The following is a 24404-nucleotide window of genomic DNA, read 5'->3' as shown; positions in this document are numbered from 1 at the left end:
AGGAGGCATCTATAAGAGGGCTTTCGTTACAATGTGAACCGCGGGAAGGTGGAAATGTTGTCTATAATTTTAATTTTCCTGATTGCCGTTTAGGTAAGGGTTTTATTCTTATACAATATCAATTTTTGTCCACCTAAGTTAAATTCCTGTTTCTGTGTACGTTTGTTTTACGCATTACGTTTGTTAGATAACGGAAAACTTCATTCATCAGTATTTTGAAACAGACTCACTTGACATGATGCCTCAGGGGGAGGGGTGACGCAAAATATACGTTACTATGCACCGTCGTTAAGTTGGTGTCAGAATGGTTTTCGTCCATTTTCCAGCCAGTTTTGAATGCCTGATTTCGCAGTGTATCACTTTGATTCACTGCCAAACATTATACAATGATCGACTCATTTCGAAACAGGTAGTTCTAGCGAATTCTAGTTAAAATTTCTAGTATAATTTCACCGGATACCATATCACAACAAGTTTACGTCATGCTTGGTTTATTATGCCACATGTATAACATTATGTACCCAGTACAGCACTAAAAGCAGCATATGATTAAGACACAGGCTGCTTAGATATTGGCTTTTCTTTTAAAAGTTTTAAAATTTTTCACTGTTTTTTAGTTTAAATCCTACAAATGTATGATTATTGATATCATGGTTCTCATATTCATAAGCGGTATGATTTTCTTGATAACTGATATTCTTCATTACCCCCTACTTTACAGCATCCCGCCAGTGTGTTGTCAATTCAAAGGCTTAGACTGGAAACAACGTTTGAGATCGAAGTGTGGGGGCTACAGGACAAGTCCACTCGAAACCACACCGCCATGTCGCACCAATACAGCCTGCAGAAATGCGGAATCCGATTCGACCCTCCCGCCCTGTTCGTCACGTACACGGACAAATCTGCCGGGAAGACGCGCTGTCGAACGATGCCGATACGCAACTTCACCAAAACCTCCACTGTCGCGAGATTCGTGGAAGACTTTCGCAAGAATCCTCGACATAAAAAGTACTTAGAGGATGTTCCTAAATCTCAGCTTGAGAAGCTTCTGAGACTTCTACAGGACAATCTACGGGGAATGTCGCTGGATCAGAGTTTGAACGAAATACGGAAGGAATACAGCATCGATCCAAACGAGGACTTAAACAAGGTTGATGAAGAAACCCTCAGGAAGAAGAAAACAGCCATGGAAGACAGTTTTGAGAAAAACAGAAAGAAACCGGGGGACGCTGATTTTGAGTATGAGGTTGAAAGAGACTTTCAGCCTGTAGAGACGTGTGAATGGGATTCTGCTGACTCTGGTTCTGATGCAGATTTCTGATGGACCTAATAGATAGTGAAACACAATCACAAATTACTGAATAGTCATGCATGACTTGTTCGGAGTGTCCTGTTTAAATACTAGTACATTAACTGAAGTCATATAGTAGCCAGTGAATGATAATCAGTCAATGATAGCATGTAATATGTATACTTGTAGACGAATTCTAGAAATTAACATTTTCAGAGAACTCTAAGACAAGTTTTAACTTTAATCTATCTATATCTATCTACTGAAAAACGGGTAACGTTATATAACTATATGTTACAATTTACACATATTTTGTTCCCCAGTTCAGCCATGTCAATACTGACCAATGGAGGCCATAGTGACCAGTTTGATCTGGACCAGAGTCTGGAAGTGGTTTACAATGTTAACAGGCTTGAATGTTGTAATACCCAAATAGCAAATGGCCTTCCACAAAGTCATAAGTACATAGATGATATACTGCTCTACATTTATCGCATGATGTATATGTACACACAGGACCATGACATTGACTGGACACTGCGAAGCTACATCTCCTTGCCCTCCCAACATAGATGATATGTGTATGTAGAGCTGATGTAGAGTTAATTGACAAGTATTTGAAGAGAGATGTTTACGTTCAAATAATCAACTAAGTTAGATAAATTGTGTTTGAAAAATTTTTCCGTTCACCTGATATTTTCTTCAATGTAACCGAATCAGATAGTGTAATCATTTCCAATCTCATCTCTTTGTCCAGCAAGATTACTTAGAACCACTGCTACTATAACGATTAAAACATAACATTACATATTAAAATGATAACAGGTGTTCTGAAGCAATGTTGAATTGTAATTTCCATCACAAAAAATTGGACTTACCCAAATTTTCGACTATCCAACTCCCAGAGTGACTCTTTTTGTCAAGGAATGAGCAATCACCAAAAATGTACAATTTTTTGCGTTGGGAAATATAGGGCAACTCTGTTTCAGAATGAATTCTACCTGCACAACTTTCAAGCTATGATTTCAGGTGTTGGAAATGATGCTCTTGGAGTGTTATGTTGTAAACTTGTAACATTTGTTATCAACCATAAGCATGTTGTCCTACTTGTTTTATTTTCATAGTTGTTGTCTTATTAATTAGTAGTAAAACAAATTTAGTTGCAGTTGTAGGAGAGAATTAGTAAGATAGAGCAGACCTAACACTGACAAGACATGGAGCAACAGACAATAAACTGGATAGTGAACAATTGAGTAAGTTATATATCCAGTAGTAAAATTAGAGTAAACCTAAAATGATGATTAACGTTTCCTCCCTGGCTAAATTAGCATTTTGACTTTTCATTGTTTTCTCACTATTGAATTAAAAAAGAACTTGTAGTACTGATGTTGATAGCTGGTCATAAAAGAATTCTAAATCTGATTTTTTGGACCATATGGATGACATCAAATTTTATTGCCCTTGATATGATTTTTTTCTAAGAGAAAATACAGCACTTTGGTACATAACACTGCAATGAAGCTATCTTTTACAAGTGCATAAAGATCAAAGCTACAAATGCATGTTCACACAAATTGACTATTATCTGCTTATCCTCTGTAGTTACTTAAAAATAATTGTTTTTACCTAATTAAAAAAAATCATTTTCTAATAACTATGGACACTTCATAGATATCAATTTGTTACGTACGTTTGTAGCATGTGGATTGAGGAAAGTAAAATAAGGTTACAACTTTCATAAAGTTGTGAAATTTATGTTCTACATGTAACGTTACATTGTGAGAGCCTCTTAGAGAACTGTTACTGTTAGTTGGTTCTAAATGCTGCAGTACTAGTATAAACCGCTACGTGGCGTCCTAGTTTGACCCCACAGGAAAGGTCAACCCGACATGGTGGTCTTGTGTGGACTTCAGATGAAAAGTTGTCATCATTTTTCGCCACCTCTGTGCAAATAAGTCCACCCGATGCAAAATAATGTGTTCCAGAGGGAATCTTGAAGACATCGTGCTCAGTATGAACTGAAGGTGGTTTCGCCTAGAGGTTAATAAGTGATTTATAAGTTAGGAGAAAAACTGGGTCACAGGTGAAAAACCGTACGGTTGTGTGTTCAGAGGTCAGATGCAGACGATTTTTGCCGGTACCCGACTTACTCGGGTCGGGATGACTTCTGACAATGCTGTCCGCCGCATCAGGCTGCTAGCCGGGCTGATTAACACCGGAACAACGTCGGTGAAGCCACGCTTTCTGTGCAGCGGTAAGTAACGTTATATGAGGAGAAAATATACATGCCGGTACTCTTGCGTAAGTGTAGCCGGCTACGCCCCCCTCCCCCTTATCATGTCAAAACTTCGTCACCAAATAGTTTTACACACATATAATTTACGCAACATGATTTAGCTGTGAAATTGAAATGTTTGGTTATTGTAGTGGTATCGAAATGTGTTTGATATTAGTTTTGATAGCCCTTTGTGTTGGGATTTTATTGTTTGAGGTTGTGAAGTATGATAACGTTATATAACGTTATATAAACCAACTGGAGGTTTTATCCTTGCGTTAACAGTCGCTTATAAAAAGGTTAACAGTTGCCAGAATGGATTTCTTACAATACTGCCCAAACTCATATCTATGAGATTATTGGCAGTTGCACATGGGGAAGTCCAGAACAAAGAAACGAAGGGAAAATAAAGGAAAGACGCTAAACTTAAAGAACATTAGCAACTGATTTTGTGTGTGAAAGACAGGACAAGTTAATTTAGTGGATGATTTGTTTGTATGTTTCCCTCCAGATGCCCGAGTGAGTATAGGAGATGTCAGTATTCCTCTCAAGCAGCCCAGGAACCCTGAGCTGGTTCCTGTCAAATATGGTAAGTCCTGAGCAACAATTATTGATCGTACAAGCTGGCACGGTGGCCTTGTGGTTAGGGTTGTTGACTCAGAACCTGGAGGTACATATACGTATTGAGTTCGAATCCCCGACAAGTCACCATGTTGTACCCCTGGGAAAGGCACTTCACGCCAATTTTTTCACTCGACTCAGGCGTAAATGAGTACCTAGATTTGGCTGGTAACATAGGATGTTAAATGGAGGTTCCATGTACGTAAAAGAACCCACCACACTTATCGAGAAGAGCAGGGGCCCTTCCTGGTGTGACTGGATGAAATAAATCCGTCCAGATATGCAGCTTGTACTCTTCAGTACAAACCTGGTACACATGTTATGCCATGAGCCAGTTTACCGGGTATTCAGTACAAACAAACAAATACTTCACCAATATATTTTTCCTAGAATCAATTCTTTCATGGTAGATGTATCAACAACAATCTGCAAATCCAATTTTGATATGATATCCTGCAGTATTTTTACAATGTTTTGATTTTCTTAATTTTGAATTTTCCTAATTTTGAATTCCTGCAGCAAATGGTGCCTTACCACAATCAACAATGAGGCATTTGAGATGGATCATGCAAAAGGTAAGGCAGTCTTTATTGTCTATGTCTTGTAAAATTTGCCGCATTTTGTAAGTTTGATTTATCCATAGGAGATCCCTTGAGCATGTTATAGGGGAAGAGCTAGCAACCCCTACCTGTAAAAATATGAGAAAGGCTTTAGTAGACTAGTCCTAGCTTATCATCATCAAGGCTGTTGAGATGATCTTGTATACTAAAACAGCACTGGCATGTCATTAACATGATATTGTACCCTGTATGTCTGTTGTACAATGTAGTGTTTGATTTATTGTTAGCTTGTATCATAACCCTCCCAAATTCTTGTCTCATATTTTCTATCTCAGGATGCTCTTGGCCAGGATGTGTTTCTGATTGGTCCCCCTGGTCCTCTGAGAAGGGCGTTGGCCATGCAGTATTTGGTACAAAAACATTATTTACATTTATATACTTGTATTACAATATGTATCTCTATTGGCGGCAGTGCCCTTTTTGTATTCATCATTATGTAGTAGGAAGACTCAGTGTCTTTTGTTTACTGTAAATCTTTAAATGTTTGCGGTTTTGATTTCACAGTTTTTGTGGTGACCTCTCCATTGTGTACATGTATTCATTACACTTTGAATATACGTTTCCAGTGATTTGCTACTTTGAATTGTTTCAACCATAGTCCTAAAACTTCGGGAAAACCTCCTTTCCCCTTCCACCGTGAAATTAACTTCCTGCAAATGGGATTAGGTCAGGTCTGGCAAAAGAATGAAGTACTTTAAAAACTTCATCTTTGATTTAAAAGCAGCTTCTTTTGAGTCAAATTTCACCTTCCATTATTTTCTAGGAAATCACAAAGAGAGAGGCGGAGTACCTGGCCCTCTCCAGAGACAGTACAGAAACAGACCTGAAACAGAGGAGAGAAATCCGCTCTGGGAGTGCCTTCTATATTGACCAGGTATGTATTATATGTACAAGTCTTGTACATGGACTTGTACATCTCTTTAATTCAATATGACGGTAAAATCAAAGGTATCAAGTGGCCTAAAATGGCAGAGTCGCTAGGCTAGCGCATTATAAGATTGCATTGAGGTATACTGGCCAGATGTTGTGTCCTTGGGAAAGGCACTTAACACGACTTTCCTCACTCCAACCCGGTGTGAAATGAGTACCTGGCTTTGGGTGGGGAGATTTTGAGAAAAATGGAGATTTAGTAAAGGTCACCATTCTGGGCAGATATAAACCTTGAAATACTCATATTTTGATACCAGCAATTGAAGATGACTGCGTTTTTCCTACAGATAAAAAATAACTGTTATGTTAACATTCTGTGCCCAGTACATAGTCGGAAATTGGAATTTTGAAAGAATTCCAGGCCCTTTCCCTTATCCTTGCATTGACTGATTTTATAAAACGTTTTTATGCTACTTCATACACAATGTAAAGCACTTATCAACCAAGCGCTGACTGGATTTGTTTTGCATTTCATGCAGTGTGCAGTTCGAGCAGCGACTCAGGGTAGAGTTCTAGTTCTGGAAGGAATCGAGAAAGCAGAGAGGAACGTCTTGCCTGTCTTAAACAACCTTCTTGAGAACAGGGAGATGCAACTGGACGACGGAAGGTTTCTGGTGGCAGCTGACCGATACGACAAGCTCTTACAGGTCAGAAAAAACCTTAACCTTCTCCCTGCACCTGATTTACCCTTTAGGCATACACTTTATGATGGTTAGAGGGTTAAGAAGCAGGATGAAGGTTAATGCCAGCACTTTAAACATGTAAAAATGTTGGACTAAAGGACAAAGCTTCGCCTGAATCATTCTTCATTTGTCTAAAAAATATGGTAATGAAGTACTGAGTTCAAATCCCCGACACTTCCGATGTCCTACCTTTGAGAAAGGCACTTCACACCAATTTTCTCAATAGTGGTTTTCTCACAGGTGTAAATGAGAACCTACCTTTGGCTAGGGACGTTCCTCAGATAAGACATTGAATGGAGGCCCCGTGTGTGAGAAGAGCCACGCCTTAAGCATGTTAAAGAACCCACCACACTTATCAAAAAGAGTAGGGGTCCATCCTGGTGTGAGTTGATCAAATAAATCTGTCCAGATATGCAGCTTGTACTGATCAGTACAAACCTGGTGTGTTACGCCATGAGGTAGTTTACCGGGTATGCAATATAAAACAAACACTGTTTTGTGCTGTTTGTTCAATAAATACAATGCTATATGGTATGCAATAGGTCTATGTTGTACAGTACCATAATTTTATGATACAAGAATGCAAAGATATTTTACATCCTCTCTGTTATAGGACCACACAAAGGAGGAGTTGGATGCCTGGAAGCTTGTGAGAGTGGACGAACGGTTTCGCGTGATCGCCTTGGGTCTTCCCGTCCCGCGCTACAAGGGTAACCCTCTCGACCCGCCGCTACGGTCGCGTTTCCAAGCCAGGGATGTCAATCCCATTCCATTCAAGGTGACAAAGTCAATTGTTATCTCCATGAAAAAAAGGCTTTTTCATGGAGATACTGTTTTGCTTGCGTTTGGTGTTTGTGTGTATGTATGTGTCACCGGACGCTTAAAGTCACCATAACTGTAGAACCTGTACATGCATTGTAATGATTTTTGGTATGTGGGTGGGTGTTAGGAGGAGGAAGGTCAAGGTAGATTTTGGGCCCCCTGGCATGTGTGACTGTAACTGCAATGGCGTATTTGTTAAAATCTTCAATGTAGAAGAACTGAAGAGTGGATCGACAGATTGTCATGTTCTTTGGTACACAGGTAGGTTAGACCAAGTTGTACACACTTAAGTGCAAACTATGCAAATGAGACCGAATTTGCATAAGTAAGGAGGTAAATCGTTTGCATGGGTGTCGTCGGATGCTTAAAGTCAGCATAACTGTAGAACGTGTAGATGGATTGTAATGATATTTGGTATGTGGGTATGCGCTGGGAGGAGAATGGTCAAGGTCGATTTTGGGCCCCCTGGTTTGTGTCCCTGGAACTGCAATGGCCTATTTGTAAAAATGTTCTAAAGGGGTATAACTGAAGAGAGGAACAACAGATTTTCATGTTATTTGGTACGCAGGTAGGTTGGACAGAGATGTACACACTGAAGTGCAAATCATGCGAAGTTAGTGTGTTTGCGTGTGTGTGCGCGTGTGTGTATGTTTGTGTCACCGTGTGTGTATGTATGTGTCACCGGACGCTTAAAATCAGCATAACTGAAGAACGTGTGGATGGATTGAAATGATGTTTGGTATGTGGGTAGGTGCTGGGAGGAGAAAGGTCAAGGTCGATTTTGGGCCCCCTGGTATGTGTCACTGGAACTGCAATGGCGTGTTTGTAAATATTTTGCAAGGAGAATAACTGAAGAAAGGAGCGACAGATTTTCATGTTATTTGATATGCAGGTAGGTTGGACAGAGATGTACAAACTGAAGTGCTAATTATGCAAATTCATACTGAATTTGCATAAGTAAGGAGGAATATCTACTCTATTGTGGGCTTTGAGGTCGCACCATCTGTTGGTCTCTTATCTAGGTCAGTAGCTATTTATAGCCACTTCTCCCCTTGCCCGGTCAGTGTGGGTCATACCATTGAGCGATATAGAATGGGGGGAACTGGTTTAATAAAAAAACAAAGTTTCATGGAGATTTTGGGTCCTAAGACTCTTGTTTAAGAGTTGTTTTTGTACCACATCCTGAAGCAAAAGGGCATACATGTATATACATTTGTATCAAAACAGATTTTGTGTCAAGTACAAATCGTTGAATGAAAGAAAAATACTACCTTAAGAATGTATGCAATTGGTACTTCCCACATCTTTAAGCTGATTAAAAACTTGTTTCTTTCAACATACAGGACCATTTGGAGCTTCTAACAGAGGCAGCACCAAACATATCTTCAGACAAGTATGATTTTTTTTCTTTATCATTTCAGTCTCTAGAATTGCTCTATAGAATTGTGATGTTTTCAGCCTGTGTGTTTGTTTGTCTTGGCGTGTATCCGTAGTTGTTTGAATAATGTTTGAGTGACAGGATGTAAGGCGGAAGATGATGTAATTGGAGCTCATGGCATAGGAAAGTTAGCTAAAATGGCCACGGTTCAAAATTGGTCCCAACTGGGATGGGAATGTCGGCTTCACCTGGACTTTAAGTTGCATGATACTATATTAGGCAGGAACTTGCATAGACAGAATAAGCAAGACATTCACAATAGACTGAATAAAACAAGAAATTCACTAAAACTCTAAATATTTTACAGAGGTATATTATAGCAGATCTTTGATTTCTTGTTAATTATTGCTTATAAATAGCCATAATTGAACTGACAGTTGATTCTATGTGACTTAAATCCATATGTGCCAGTCAGGAATTTTCTTTTTAATTAATGATTGTGGATGACAAACATGTAAATTTGTCCACAGAACCTCCCTGATGCTGTCCTTTGCTACGACCATGATATCCCAGGAGTCCTCATCTCTGGGTCTGCCTGACTTCCCTACTGATAACCTTGTTAGTGCTGCTAAAATCCTGGTAAGTTCTTCTCTAGACTTTACAGTTGTGCATGTAGCTAACAATGCATTCAAAGATTTTGTGACATGAGCTTCTTTTAGTTACGCCAAAAATAATTACTCAAGCAACTGGATAAGATTTTGAAACAGTCAGACGTTTCAGACAGTATCCACTGTCTTTCGTCAGTTCACATTGAGTTCACAAAACATTGTTATTTTTAAAGTATTAGGTGTTTTGAGGCTCTTGAAAAACAAGGAATGTGTTAAAGAACTTAAGATTGTGATAGATTGCATTCTTTTGACTTCTTGTTAGCATCTGTATCATCATAATTATGCCAACTCTTAACTTTGAAACTTCTGATAAAAGTCTGATTTTCTTTTTCTGATAGTGTACATTTTCTGCTGTTTAAAGTGTCATACAGTCTTTCTAGTTTAATTTGTAATATTAAAATACATTGTACAGTACAATGTACTGGGTAGATGCAATGTAATGTACTTCTTAAGGCTAATCTTAAAAATGTTTTGTTTTCATGTACCTTCTCAGAGTGCCCTGCCAGAAGCCTCCTCTCAGAGATTGTTACACAGACTTTATCCATATGATGTCATTCTGGGGAAAGAAGGCAGAACAGCAGTAGAGGATACATTAAAGGTACTTACTCCCCCTCAACTTCATGTCTGTAACATATCCAAGTTAGAAAGCTGACATAGTTTTTAGGCACACTGTTTTGTAATAAAAACTAAATAGTTGATGACTGCATTGAGTTAACTGCCACTCTTATGGATACATTTTTTTCCAATAAAGTTAGCTCAATTTTTCACAATAATGATGGCGATATTGTTGGATATTCCTAACGTTTTACAACTAACATTTGTTTGATATGTAGAATTTGTTATCAATGTTAAATGCATGTTGGACTTCATAATGTACATATTACATTGTACAACTAATATTCTTATTTGATACGTTGAATTCATTATGTTAAACTATAATTATGTTGTTATGGTAAATCTAAGCTCAACTTTTTGTATGCTTTATGCCAAATGTGGGACTTTTGCTATCACTCTGTAGCCTTTTACTGAATTGGTCCATATCATTTGTTGTCAGAAATTTGAACTGTTTGAGAAAGATGCAGAGAGACTATCACAGAAAGTACTCGGGGTAGACAGACTACCGGATAAGTCTCACGCAGAGGTGAAGATGGAAATCAACGGAAACCAATATCAACTTCAGGTGAGTTATACAACAACAAAATTAGATCATGTCTTAGAATTATAAACTAATGTATTGTTAAACCACTTCTATTTTACCTTTGGTTGTTTTGGTAAGTGTGTAGTGCTTTGAATTTTATACCATACTACATGTTGTGTATATTGGTTGTATTTATTGTATTGTAATTGTATTGTGAAAAAGTACAAGTTTTAGAGAGATGCAGAAAATGCAGTTGTTGTCTTACTTTGAGTTAATATAAACTTTTTGTGGTATTCCCCGGGAAACTTTTTTTTTGTATTCCAGGGAAAGCATGTTGTACTGAATATTGATATTAAGCTTATATATGTAGTTCCAAAATAATCAGTGTTAAGTTACAGAGTACAATTTAGTATGATATGGTATATTCATAGTAACACTTATACGTAATATGAAAAGTCAGTTTTTGTTGTTAGTAAAATAAATAGCTATTTTTCGCCCATAACTACTTACCTAGGTACCTGCAGGAAGTGAAACTGAAGTTGGTTTGAGTGCCTCAGACTTCGTAAACACTCCCTACCACCAAAACCTGCTGGCAGACATGGTGCAGTCCCACTTTGTCAAAGACTTCTGTGTCATCGGTGCCAAGGTATACATCACTAATCATTCTTTGGCCATTAGTTTATGATAAAAGTTTCACACTAATTTTTCCTTTGAGATGCTGAACAGTTGAGGAGAGAAATGTAAGTGAGAAAGACAGAAAATACAAATAGATAATCTGAAACACATTGTATTCAAATCAAGTAAGACGGCAAGTCATAATTTAATAAAAGCAGCAGTACAAAAAAAATCATTTGTCGATTGTAAATTATACAAGAATTTCTCATTTTAAACTTTTTTGCTTTGTATGTACCAAATCTAAAGGTTAACTTTGTACAAGCTTTCAACAACTTTGATCAAACTGCTGTTTTTCAGGGATGTGGAAAAAGTGTTGTTGTGAGAAGATTTGCAGACATGCTGGGTTATGAAGTGGAACCTATAATGCTCTACCAGGTATGTGTTTTATTTATAATATGCTCTATCAGGTATATTTGTTTATGTATGACATTCCCAAAGATTTCAAAATGATTTTAAAATCATTATGGTCATTATTGATCTGTAATTATTAAAATATTCTTTGTTGCTCTTAACACTAGTGGTTTTTAAAGCCATTTCAGTTGGGTAATCAGATTGATTTGTAGTCATAGATAAACTGAGGAAATCAAACTTTTTATATTCATAAACATCTTTTTTGCTTAGTACTATCATTAGAAATTAGCTAAACAATACTACATGGTCAAACAAATTTTAGAATATAAAGTTACCGGGCAAAAATGACTGTTAATTTAAAACTTTTGCACACTTAAAATCTATAAATTGGTGATCTTATGTGATCTTTCCAGGACATGACAGCCCGTGACTTGTTACAACAGAGAATCACCCTCCCCAACGGTGACACAGCCTGGAGACCCTCCCCACTGGTCACAGCAGCCCTGGACGGGAGTATACATTTGTAGCACTTCTGGACGGGATCCATAGGGTCAACTCAGGCACTCTGGCCATCTTACAGAGGTATGGACACACAAAATTAACGTATATGTAGGAGATATTGTTAATACCGTACATGCCTAGCCCTTACGTTTGCAGGAATTTAATTTTGTGGTAGGGAGAAAATGGAGTGTTTTAACTTTACATTTGAAAAAATTGGGGTAGGCAGGGAGAAGACAGAATAACCATTTTGCTGTGGTTTTAACTTAAAGTTTGCATTGAAGAGCCAGGCCAATGAAAACATCAACAAGAAACCACAGTGAAAGTTTCGACATTTACAATATATGTTTTATCACGCAATGTACAAACTATATATATATATATATATATATATATATATACTTCAATGAAATTCCTATCTTCTTAAGGTATTAAAAGGTATTTAGTATCTATCATGTGTAAAAAGTGCTCCTTTTGTTAGTATACTTTTAGAAATAATCTATAACCTACATGTACCAGTTGAGACGATGTAATAATTCCTTGATGCATTGTTATCTAGGCTTGTCCATGACCGTGAATTGACACTTCACGATGGCACCAGACTCCTGAGACATGACAGATATGAAGCACTGAAGACAGAACACCAAATAACTAATGAAGAAATGGCAACAAGGTATGTTATATGTCTATAAGACATCTGTTATGTAGGACTTATATATGATATAATCAATGGGTACCTTTGATCAACTATTGATGTCTCATTTTTTGATGGTCACATGGTCCCTTAAGAGTTAACTTTAAAATGTTGTGAATTTTAATTATAATTGATTCATTAGTGTATATATCCATTTTGCATTACAATGTTGATTATGATGATAAAAAAAACTTTGATGAAAAGTATTTTGAAATTCTTTAATTTTTCCAGAATGATTTTCCCCATCCATCCGTCCTTCCGAATCATCGGTTTGGCGGAACCTCCCGTGGTGGGAAGCAGCACACAGCAGTGGCTGAGCGCTGAGCTACTGACCATGTTCTTGTACCATCACATGAGACCACTGTCCATGGCTGAGGAGATGGCAGTTGTACAGGGCATGGTAGGTTGTGGTGGTACCAGTTCTATGGTACATACCCGTGTACATGTTATAACTTTGTGTAAGAGCTACTGATATTCCTGTACCATCACATGAGACCACTGTCCATGGCTGAGGAGATGGCAGTGGTGCAGGGCATGGTAGGTCGTGATGGTACCAGCGCTATGGTACATACATGACATTGTGTGTACTACATCTTTGAATAAGAGCTACTGACATTCCTGTACTATCACATGAGACCACTGTCCATGGCTGAGGAGATGGCAGTGTTACAGGGCATGATAGAATGTACATAATGGTACATTACATGATTGTGTTACAGTAGTACTACATGTTATAACTTTGGGTAAGAGCTACTGACATTCCTGTACCATCACATGAGACCACTGTCCATGGCTGAGGAGATGGCAGTGGTACAGGGAATGGTAGGCCATGGTGGTACCAGCACTACCGGGTATGGTATAACATGTGTACATCTTTGAGTAAGATCTACTGAGGTGTGTGGTGGTGCCAGTTCTGTGGTACTTTTGTAGTGCCAGATTCCTCTAATAAGGTATGAGACCACTGTCTATATACAGCTGATGACATGGTAGTGGTGCATGTACCTTTACTAGTAGTTGCCACTATAGTCAGGATTATTAATTCTTGACATCAATGGGAAAAGTTATCTACTGTAAGCGATTACCAAAAAAGCGGTCACAATGGCCATGTATTTTTTATACTGGTTACCAGTGCAGGTTTGATTCAGTAATTGTAAGGCCCTCATGTCTTGGGTTTTGTTTCCTTTCATTGTCAGGTCTCCAATGCACCCAAACCTGCTGTTGAACCACTTCTCACACTCGCTCATGACCTCAGGGATTCAGGGGACCACACAGTAAGTCCAGAAATACCTATGATTGCTGTCAAGAAAAGTAGCCTAGTAGTAACACTATTTGTAGACTGTGTATTTAATTCAATAGCATTGAAAGAACAGAGTAGTGTAAAGAAGGATCCACAGTGATTCAGAAACTGCAAATTCATATTCAATTTGAGAATACTAATTGTAGGTTTTTATAATGCAATTTGAATGTTGTAGAATCACATGATATTGAATGTGCATGAAGAAATCCTTTTGCAAAATTATAAGTTACATGTGTTACAGTAGGAAAACAACACAAGGATAGCCCGACTCCCAGCCATGTTAGCTTCTGTCTCCTGCCGCTGGTTCCTAACAAGGCTGGCACCCAGACTATTCAGACAATGTCCAATTGCATACACTCAAGAATGTAATTATAGAGTTTTTCCTTGTAGTTTTTAACATGATATTTGGTCCATAGGTATTGTCCCTGGCCTCTTCCCTCTCCACGAGACAACTCCTGAGGATGTCCCGACGGGCGGCACAGTTTCCTCAAGAGAACCTCAACGAAGCTGTCAACAAAGCCTGTCTCTCAAGGTATGTAGTACTCAGTCCACTGTTGCCATCTGTGTAATCTTCAATATACTTGTATTTATTTTGTCTTGTGTTATAGATTATAGGTATTTTTGTTCCCTAAGATAATATTTGCACCATTGCAGACTCTACTATGCAACAATCCTTTTTTGATACCCGTTAGTTATCGTCAGGTATTGTAGAGGCATCCTCATTAGATAGCTTTAAAGGCATCCAGAGCATTTTATGAGGCTTGAAACTTGAATAAAAAACTCTAATTTCTAGTCATTCTTACACATAGTAAGTTTCAATAACACTATACCGTTACATATCGACATTAAAGGAGCAAAGATACAATGTCATTGTGTGGTGAGAACTGATAGAACATCCAAGCCCTAATAGACTTATCCTGACTATCCATCACAATTAGGGGTTCGACCAATGAGAGAGTGACTGCATTTCCGTCAAATATTTGCATCTTTATGTTCTAATTTCACATTTCTACGTTATGACAGAGGTGGGCGGAGCTATGGTTATCAGTCTATTTACACTAGGCGCATGAAACTAAAAGATCACTATGTAGCTTATTTTTGTGCCACTTTTGAGCACCTTTGATAAGAAATCCGCACGCAAATGTGGTAAACATTGGTATTAAATGTCAATTTCATAAAGATTACAGCAACTAGAATATTTCAAGTCTCATAAAATGCTCTGGGTGCCTTTAAACAATGCATGCAGTTAACATAAACCTGGTTACCTGTTGTTGAAAGTAGGACACAATCTGTGTGATGAGGTCTTTAAAAAGGACAATATCACATAAAGCTTGTATTATACAACATGCCAGTTTTCGAACAAGGTAGTTTTTTACCATTAAAAGTATAATTGATTTCAGACGATAATGTTATGAAATGTTTTGGCTATACCATATTGCAGTTTTCCTCTGTCTGCTTGGTGATGTACAAAGCATGTGCAATTAACAGTACTCTTATATCATATGATACTGTACTGTATTCCACAAACAAATAGGAATTTCAAACAAATGTTTTCCATCATAGATTTCTGCCAAAGCTAGCTCGATCAGCGCTTGATAAGACTTTGTCTGATGCTGGGATTGAAGCCAGTTCTTCCCAAGAAAAGGACATTGAGAAGATGCTGTCGTGTAAGTCTTGAAGAATTCATCCTTATAGGAATGTGTGTTTATTAGACAGCTTTTTTTCAAGCAAAAGAAAGATTGGAACTCAACAGTTTCATTTGTGTCTACAGAATGATAGATTATTGTGTTCCATTATTATGATCAAGAACGCAAATTATTCGAAATAAATCATGAGATGAAAGTTGAATTATGTGAGCTGCACAATCTGAGAGTTGCTCAATTTTGGCAATACATATGGGGTGGAGGCCTTTTGTACAGTACCAGGATCAACTGACAGTGTTGTAACAGTTGTACATGTGTAATTGTTGCTGACTGTTGATGTGTATTACAGGTGAGGTGAAGGATGGACAGGTGAGGATAGGTACCACCACGGCACAGGTGTACAATCCCGAGAACAGAATGAAGGTTCCTGATGTCCTGTTCTACGACAATGCACAGGTAGGTAGACATAGCACCTGAGGTACATTGTACATCAGGTTCTCTGTTCCTCTATTTACCATCTTGTTAAATGTAAAGATACTGTATCAGTAAAATACAATTCTTTATCATAAAGTCATACTGGTAACAAAATTGTGACTTTTTTCTCCTCAGCACCTGTCTATAATGGAGGACATGCTAAAGGACTTCCTGTTGGGTGAACATCTTCTGCTCGTGGGAAATCAGGTAAGACAAAATCTTAAGATTCTTCTGAGTACAATATGAGCCAATGAATTATACCTGATTGGTTCTACCTTTAACTTTAGAAAAAGTACCATGTGCAGTTTTCCTGTGAATCCCTAGGTGGTGTGTTGTGCACACAGAGAAAATATTTACAATGATTTGTTACAGTGAGTTTACAAAGGTATGTGTAGAGTGTTACTGACCTGTACATATACATGGCCATAGTTTTGAAACAGATTGAAGAAAATGCAATATTTTGTTAAACTTGTCCACCAATTATGATATATACATTGTATGATATTATATATTATAATGAGCACAAATTGTTTTTAATACAGGGTGTGGGGAAGAACAAAATTGTGGACCGATTCTTATACTTACTGAACCGACCAAGGGAATACCTACAACTTCACAGGTGAGTAGTAATATTTCATCATATGTATAGAAACATACTTATTTTTATAAGTGTTCATGTGACATGCAGTTCACTTCTAAGTTGCTAGGAGGTGCTGATATTTCTTGCTTTTGTTAAGAAAACTCGGAGACAATGTACCACATGTAATATATAGAGCAATCTATCATTTTTATTTCATATCATGCGTCTATGATCATTGCTCTGTATTGTATTTCCAGAGACACCACAGTCCAGACGCTTACCTTACAACCAAATGTACAAGACGGAGTCATTGTGTATGAAGATTCACCACTGGTACGTTTTACTGAATAATCATTATACAGTATCATCTTAACTAAACTTTGCTAAATCACACTGCAAATCAAAGCAAGGATTAAAATTTCAGAACTATATCTATACTGACTTGTGGTTTTATAGTACAAAATTTGATAGAATGATAAATTATAGTTGTGACATGCTTATGATATTTCGTCAATATGTAGATTGTATTGTGCCAATATAATACTTGATGCCAATTCAAATTTATGTAGTGATAATACTTTTAATCAGGATTCTTTAGACAGCATTGGTAAAACTTGTTACATTAAGCACTCAATTCTTTGAAATGATGGCCTTACAGCTAAATCTGTTATCATAATGACATTAAATCATTTCTTCTTCAACCCCATGTAGGTTCGTGCAATTAAGCTTGGCCACATACTGGTGATAGACGAAGCCGACAAAGCACCGACCAACGTGACATGCATACTTAAGGCACTCGTGGAGAGCGGGGAGATGGTTCTCGCAGATGGAAGGAAAATTGTTTCAGGTTAGAAGGAAACTAGTTTCACAGTTTGTGTCCAATTACGTCCAATTATTTCCAATCACCACTCCCGAAATTAGGCTAATGTTAACTTAATTATAGTGACACCTAATTGTAGTGGCATCGTGGTGGTGCAGCGTCAGGGTTTTGGGCCCAGAGGCCAGAGGTCACCACGCTTATCGAAAAGAGTAGGGGTCCTTCCTGGTTTGAGTGGATCATCTATATCTGTCCGGATATGCAGCTTGTACTATTCAGTACAAACCTGGTGTGGTACGCTATGATGAGGTTTACCAGGTATACAATACAAACAATACAAACAAAACTAAAAGGTCCTAGACTAATGATTGTTTTGGTTCTATTTATTGTTACTGCAATGAAAAGAAATATTCTTTAGGGAGAGTGAAAAATGTATAATAAGTGATAAATTCCCAATAACATAGCTTAATACATGGCTAATGTTCCTCAAAGTGACATTTTCTGTAATTTGTACTAATTTTTTACTCGACACAGTTGGTTTCAGTGGTAAGTGGCTGTCTGGCAAATAACAGCACTAATAATGACTAAGTCTACTTTAATTGTCCCTGATGTAGTGTTATCTCCTGAAAGCATGAGTCAGTCACACACATTAGTGCCCACTGTTCAAATGTGAGCTGAGGTCAGATCACTAAAAGCACTAAAAATCCCCATCAGCCCTCCCCAAGTAATTGCGTAGAGATATTTTCCAGACTCCTCATTTGGGAATAACACTTCAGATAAGTGTCAAACAAAAAGTCAGCCAAGGTTTTATGTGACCCCATGGGAGCCACATTGCTTACTTGTAATCCGTCGGGGCCGCGTTGCCTTATCGTTTCCCGAGGTTGATAACCTGCCCTTTTGCTTAGAGTTCAAGTAGGCCTAGGAATTTTATCAGAAGCAGAGGAAGGAAAAATACACTAGGATGCATAGGCAGGAAACAATGGCGTCGGCTGTTACATGTACAGTGGTGCGTTGACGATGTTACTATGAGTTGGAACCGTAACTCCACGGAATGGCCAGCAGGATTCTACGCCACGTCACCCAATGGAGAATGGAACACGAGCGGCTGGGATCCGTTGTATAACTCCACGCAGCGCGCCAACACCACAGAGCAAGAAGCGGTGACCAAACAAGAGAGCGGAATCATTGCAAATTTCAACATCATCCGCGTGGCGGTCCTAGTCACAGTTTTCTCGCTCCTGGTGGTTCTGAGCATGCGGGCCATCCTGCGTATCATCTGGGGCCAGCTGTACTTCGATCATGACGACCAGGAACGACCGCGGGAGCCTGACCGAGAGTCACACGACACCATTGATCTTCACAACTGACGGAAGCCCTGAAGTAATCTTTGTCTGACTCTTATGACAAGTTGGGTTGATGCAAGTACAACATATCAGTAATGTGACTAATATTAGAAATAATGACCAGTTTGTAGAATATCTATGATATGTGTTGCATTTCTATATACATTGTACATTAGTTGTAGCTTCTTTTAAGAAAATGTACATGTAGGTTTTTATAGGACATACTGCAATCCATAACTCTATAAACTAATCACTTTGGATTGATTGTACAATGCATTTCCCCTGCATTACCTTGAGAGAAACATTCTTTCGTGTTCCGTCATTCTTCAGTATGTTAGTAATGATTAATCTGTCTGTAAAGCCCTATTGCTGTATGGGTGTTCTTGGCTTCCCCTTAAATACTTCATGTACATTGTACATGTCTTATACATGTAGTTGACACATTATTTACATTCCAGACGGTCACATTTATAAACATTTCTGATTACCAGTGCATTTTTTAATCTCTACTGCCCATCAAGAGGTTGGGCTGCTGCCAAGTTGCCAAGTTTTAGACCAAGTATGCATAAATGTGTAGTGCTATTGAAATTAAGCAGATGTCAGCTATTTTCTGCTAGGGTATTGTTTATTGTTGCTTTTAACAACATTCTGATCTGTATGGCACATTTTGGTTTACAACTTTAAGTAAAAGGCACTAAGTCTTGTTCATCTACTATTTTGAATTTATTAATGCCCATGAAGTTATATACATGTATTAGCAATTTGATGCTTTCTTTCTTGGGGAAAACTTGAATAAATTATTACTTGAGGATTGAGTTGAGCAAATAGGGATCATCATTCTGCAACATTTTTCTGCCTGTCAGTGTGGATTATGTCCAGATATGTTGTGCACTAGTCTAGTATTGATGTTAACTATTCAAAAGGTCACGCTCTGTTAAATCAAATAAGAAGTCATAAATATAATGACATATCTCTGTGGTACTTACTACATCACAGCTACATTCTGTAAGATAGTTTAACTTAGATTTTCTTCCTACACTTAATTATTCAGTGCTATGTCTTGCTGGTCCAAACAAATAATGTATTTTTTTTTTCAAAATAAAGTGTGTAGGTCAATCTTGAATTCTCCAGTGGTTGAAAAAGAGAGTCAAACAGAAAGTTGTTTTTTTCTTGTTCGTTTGTAGTAAACATTGTAGCAAATGTCCTTTCATCTGTAAAATCTTTCTTCCAAATACACAAGTCTTGTTTCTTTTTGTGCGTGTTTCCTAGGAAAGTCAGCCCAGGCCCATCCAGGGAAAGCCAACGTCATCACCATGCACCCAGACTTCCGTATGATCGTTTTAGCTAACCGACCTGGATTCCCATTCTTGGGCAACGACTTCTTTGGTGCAATGGGTGAGGATATTGTATTATAATTTTATCTCTAGTAACTATGTGTATTATTGTTAACTAGTATCACGACTCTGTAGTGCATTATGTGCTGTAACCCATTCACTAGATGGCAATCAAAACGATTACATGATTGTCCCCTTGTTTTAAAATCCACATGCTGGTAGTATATGCAGCCCCTATTTTCTTTCTGTCAGAAAAATCCTGTGGTTTCCCCCCTACCAACTTGCCTAGCCCAAGTCTCTTTCAGTTAAGAAAATTGTGTGCTTTCTTACTACCAACTTAAAGTAAAACAGTCCCAATTTGCATTGTATTAACTTAATTGTCATATGGAGTTCATCAAATCCTGAAAGAGATTTTGAATTTTTTTCCAGGTGATATTTTTAGCTGCCATGCAGTTGACAACCCCAGCCCAGACTCTGAGATGTCTATGCTGCGTCAGTACGGCCCTAACGTCCCAGAACACATCCTCAAGCGACTCGTCGAGGCATTTGGAGAGCTACGCGACATGGCGGACCAGGGTCTCATCTCCTACCCATACTCCACCAGGGAGGTCGTCAACATTGTCAAACATCTAGAGGTAACAGAAAATTGATTTGATAGCTTTGTTTGTTGTTTTTCTTGATATCACATTGAATGTTACTGTAAAAGTTTTATTTCTGCTTGTATTCAAAGCTTTTCCTTAGAACATCAAAAGTGAATGTGTGAAATTCTTGACATTTGGATTATTTATATTAACAAAACAAACAAAATTTCTTGATTTGTGAAGAAAGAAAGAATGAACTGCAGTCATTTCTTAAATCTCTTCATCTATATATACTTAATATGTATGGTTTCTTTACTAGACATAGTGAAAGGTCTTGAAGGAAATGATGATAATGGCTATTAAATGATTTTGAAAATTACCACATTTAAACCGGAGGAAAAGACAACAATTACTCTAAATGAATAGGAGATGTCCTAGAAAGTTCTCACTGAATATGTTGTATTTCCTCTTATCAGGAATTCCCCAACGAAGGCCTGGCCAGTGTGGTTGGAAACGTGTTTGATTTTGACTCCTACAACATAGAGGTGCAGGAAGTGCTGGTGTCCACCCTACAGAAACATGGCATCCCCATAGGGGCTCGTCCAGACAGCATCAACCTCGCTAAAGAGTAAGCAACGATTTTATTTGTGCAGGTCACATAAAATACTTGTCAGTTTATATCCAGAGGGTCATATAGACCGATCCCAAAGTCCTGTCGCCCTCCTCAAAATGTAGGAATGCAAAATGAAAACGTAAACATTGTAGATATTTGACAGGCATGCAGCCAGTCTCTCATTGGTGGAATTGCTAATTGCCATGCTATCATTGGTTGAATTGCTAATTGTGATGGACGGTCAGGATTGGTCTATTACAGTCCTTTGAGAATTCTTGTAGAATTGAAAAATTTCAAACTTTGAAACCATCTCTTATGCAGTATAATGGTATTACTTAGATATCCAAATCGTACCATTATGAAATGTTTTTGTGATATCAGATTGATATGCTGGTCATTATTAAAAGTATTCGACCACATCTTAAATTGATGAAGTATCATCTATTATAATAGTATCAATTTCTTGGTGTTGACAACAAGTGTAACAAAATTGATTTAGATTTTTAAATTCTAACTTGGTGGAAAGACAACTTTTAGACCTAGATCTATAACTAGTTCACGCTTATTATAATCATTGTAATGGATCATGTATATTTTTCTCATATCTTGAAAAATCCTTTCGGTGAAAAATGCACTCAGGAAGTAGCGTCGTACATGTTTGTGTATGTGACTCATACCTCAAGTTGAGTATTAGCAAGTCCAGTCAATTTTTGGAAAGTTCAGAACAGTGTAGTCAGGAGATCTTTCTCTTCCTTTAAATGAATCATGGTGGAAGGGATGTTGATGTGTTTTAATTCTGTAAGCCGTAGATTGTCTTCTGCATCCTCTCGGTTGTCAGTCAGACTTATGACTGTAGGTGTAATCAAGCCTGACCACCCCCATGTGTCCTTATCTTGGTAGCTCCCAAGAAGAAAGAAACTCCCCTAATCCCTTGCGTCGGCACGATCCTCAGTCTAAATTTTTTAAGCTAGTGAACACACCTCCGTGTGTCCTTCTCCGTAAAACGGCCAGGAACCAACTGTTAGTTGGTGTTCCTTCCCCTTAGTTTTTCTCCTCGCGCCATGGCTTCTTCAGACGAGTTTCTACGCGTCGGCCCGCCTGTTCTGCGGGCTTGCAGTGTGGTTCCAGCCACACACGAGACGTCTTTGCCAGCGCCGGCGGCAGGGAGAAGATGGCGCCGGGACCGCAGACCCTTGCGATCCCAGTGGGTATCGCTAGAGGGCGCGGCCGCACGCACATGGCAGAGGCCATGCGCCGCCATCTTGCTGTCTTCAGGAGAAGCAGCGCAAGAGAAAAAGAGTCGTCTCAGCGGGGTTCTACCGAGATGCCAGCGCCGCACCAACTTCTGGAGGCCAGTTGGCGGTCGGCTCGACTTTCCAGTCGCCGATTTCAGCGTTCCTGTGGCCTTGGAGCGGCTCGTCCGGGGAGACTTCAGCGGCGAGTGGGGGAGGGCAGCGTTTGTGACTTCTCCACACTGCACTGCAGGGTTCTGCATGTCTCCGACGGAGGCTCGCATTTTCCCCCCTTTTTTTAGGGTTGGTGACTTCTTACTGGCCCTCGCTGCGCCCAGAGGCGTTTGCTGGCGTCCAGAAGATCTCCGACTCCAGCAAGCTTCGAACTACGTCGACAGCTTCTTCACGAAGTGAGAGGGACGCAGCGATTCGCCCTGCGTCCATGGGAGACTTCCGTCCTCCGTGACTTCGGCAGCTGGAGAAGAAGAAGATGTGTGGCTGTCCTCATCGAACAGCCGAGACTTCAGCGGTTTTTCGGAGTCTTCGACATCCGAGCGCCGCCTCATCGGCTTCAACAAGCGGAGTTGAGCAGGTCCTTTGCAAGTAGGACCTCCCTTACGGTTAGCCGCGGCTACCTTTATGGTCAGAAATTACGTTGTTCCTACAATGAGAGCTGTTTTCACATGCTTTTTATTTTGTGGAATGCTGGATAATATTGTTGTTTTTCTATCTGTACATAACTTTAACGTTACAGTTGTGTTATCTTGATGGTATTGTCTGAAGTACAGACCATGATTAGTCCAGTGATTTATGGATTGTTTTAGCTGTGCCTTCAACGATAGCTGTTTTCACATGCATTTTTGTGGAATGCTGGATACTATTGTTGTTTTTTATCTGCACATAACTTTACAGTTGTGTTTATCTTGATGATTCTGTATACAGACCATGATTTTAGTCCATTGATTTATGGATTATTTTTAGCTTGTCACAGTTCCCAGTTTCTTTCACTGGGTTTGTTGTTGTTTGATTGTTGTCAAGGGCACAGGCAGGTGAACCACTCATCTGTTGTCAGTTCAACCTGCGAATTGGGGGGATTTAGATATCCCCAACCCACTACTGCTGCTACTTGAGTCCGGGCAGCCATGAAGTTCTACTGCTTGACCCAGTGGGTTCATCTCCGGCTCCATCACGTGTGTTCCGGAGACTCTGCCATCACACAAGCGTCAGTAGTACTACAGTACTACACTTTGTCGAGGACGACAATAAAGTCTCTGTTGGCAGGGTGGTGAAGCCAAGGAGGTGGTCATCCGACTCACATCTCATCCAGGCGGAATGATGGACAGAAGGTCAACTGCTGTTCCACCGCCCAACTGCCAGGGTCAACGTCCACTCCTGTGGGCTCCACACAACCAGAAGGCTAGGGTAACCTTATCCTTAGAGCATCTTATTGCAATCAGCTAGGCTCACTTTGTTAGCCTTGTTGTTGTTTTTCTTGTATCTTCTATGTGTTCATGAGTTTTTGAGCATGTAGATGCCTCCAGTCAACAGCCAGAGTGGCGAAGTTCTGCAAACCAGCAGCCACTTGTGGTACCAAGGGCATTGTTGTCCGCGTACCTTCCTTAGGTTCGAGAGCGAGGGCAACTTCGTTCCAGTCAGGATATCCTCACAGACTTGTCAGTCCTGAACACGAGAGTAGCTTCAGCTCTTGCATTGTGTCATTGAGACGAGTTTGGTGCACAAACTATTAACAGTTTCTCTGTCAGCACACAGCTTCCATACCTACGACAATCAGCTCGTGTCAGAGGAGTGGCCAAGGAAGAACATCAGGCCAGCGACTTCTCGACCT

At 39.1% G+C, this 24404-nt stretch overlaps 2 protein-coding genes across 2 annotated transcripts in view; both read left to right on the top strand.

The window, feature by feature from the left end:
• Nucleotides 1-24: 24 nt before the first annotated feature.
• Nucleotides 25-2540, top strand: LOC136422886 (centrosomal protein of 19 kDa-like). Its single transcript, XM_066410802.1, has 2 exons — nt 25-93; nt 722-2540. Exon 2 carries the CDS (start codon nt 824-826, stop codon nt 1319-1321), a length of 498 nt encoding a protein of 165 aa, XP_066266899.1. The 5' UTR covers nt 25-93; nt 722-823; the 3' UTR covers nt 1322-2540.
• Nucleotides 2541-3152: 612 nt separating this feature from the next.
• LOC136422885 (von Willebrand factor A domain-containing protein 8-like) overlaps nt 3153-24404 on the top strand; it is a 41847-nt gene continuing 20595 nt past the window's right edge. The window contains 28 exon segments of the mRNA XM_066410801.1: nt 3153-3545; nt 4078-4155; nt 4707-4762; nt 5083-5157; nt 5571-5681; nt 6217-6384; nt 7034-7198; nt 8586-8635; nt 9151-9259; nt 9782-9886; nt 10343-10468; nt 10941-11072; nt 11399-11476; nt 11866-11976; nt 11979-12034; nt 12510-12623; nt 12876-13044; nt 13838-13915; nt 14358-14473; nt 15505-15608; nt 15934-16040; nt 16194-16265; nt 16601-16677; nt 16896-16971; nt 17350-17485; nt 20068-20193; nt 20562-20767; nt 21190-21341. Coding sequence (XP_066266898.1) covers nt 3410-3545; nt 4078-4155; nt 4707-4762; nt 5083-5157; nt 5571-5681; nt 6217-6384; nt 7034-7198; nt 8586-8635; nt 9151-9259; nt 9782-9886; nt 10343-10468; nt 10941-11072; nt 11399-11476; nt 11866-11976; nt 11979-12034; nt 12510-12623; nt 12876-13044; nt 13838-13915; nt 14358-14473; nt 15505-15608; nt 15934-16040; nt 16194-16265; nt 16601-16677; nt 16896-16971; nt 17350-17485; nt 20068-20193; nt 20562-20767; nt 21190-21341 — 3089 coding nt within the window. The 5' untranslated portion in view covers nt 3153-3409.

The sequence above is a fragment of the Branchiostoma lanceolatum genome, chromosome 17 (genome assembly GCF_035083965.1).
Source record: "Branchiostoma lanceolatum isolate klBraLanc5 chromosome 17, klBraLanc5.hap2, whole genome shotgun sequence".
Taxonomy (NCBI): domain Eukaryota; kingdom Metazoa; phylum Chordata; class Leptocardii; order Amphioxiformes; family Branchiostomatidae; genus Branchiostoma; species Branchiostoma lanceolatum.
Note: the sequence above shows the minus strand (reverse complement) of the source record. Positions and strands in the feature narration are given on the sequence as shown.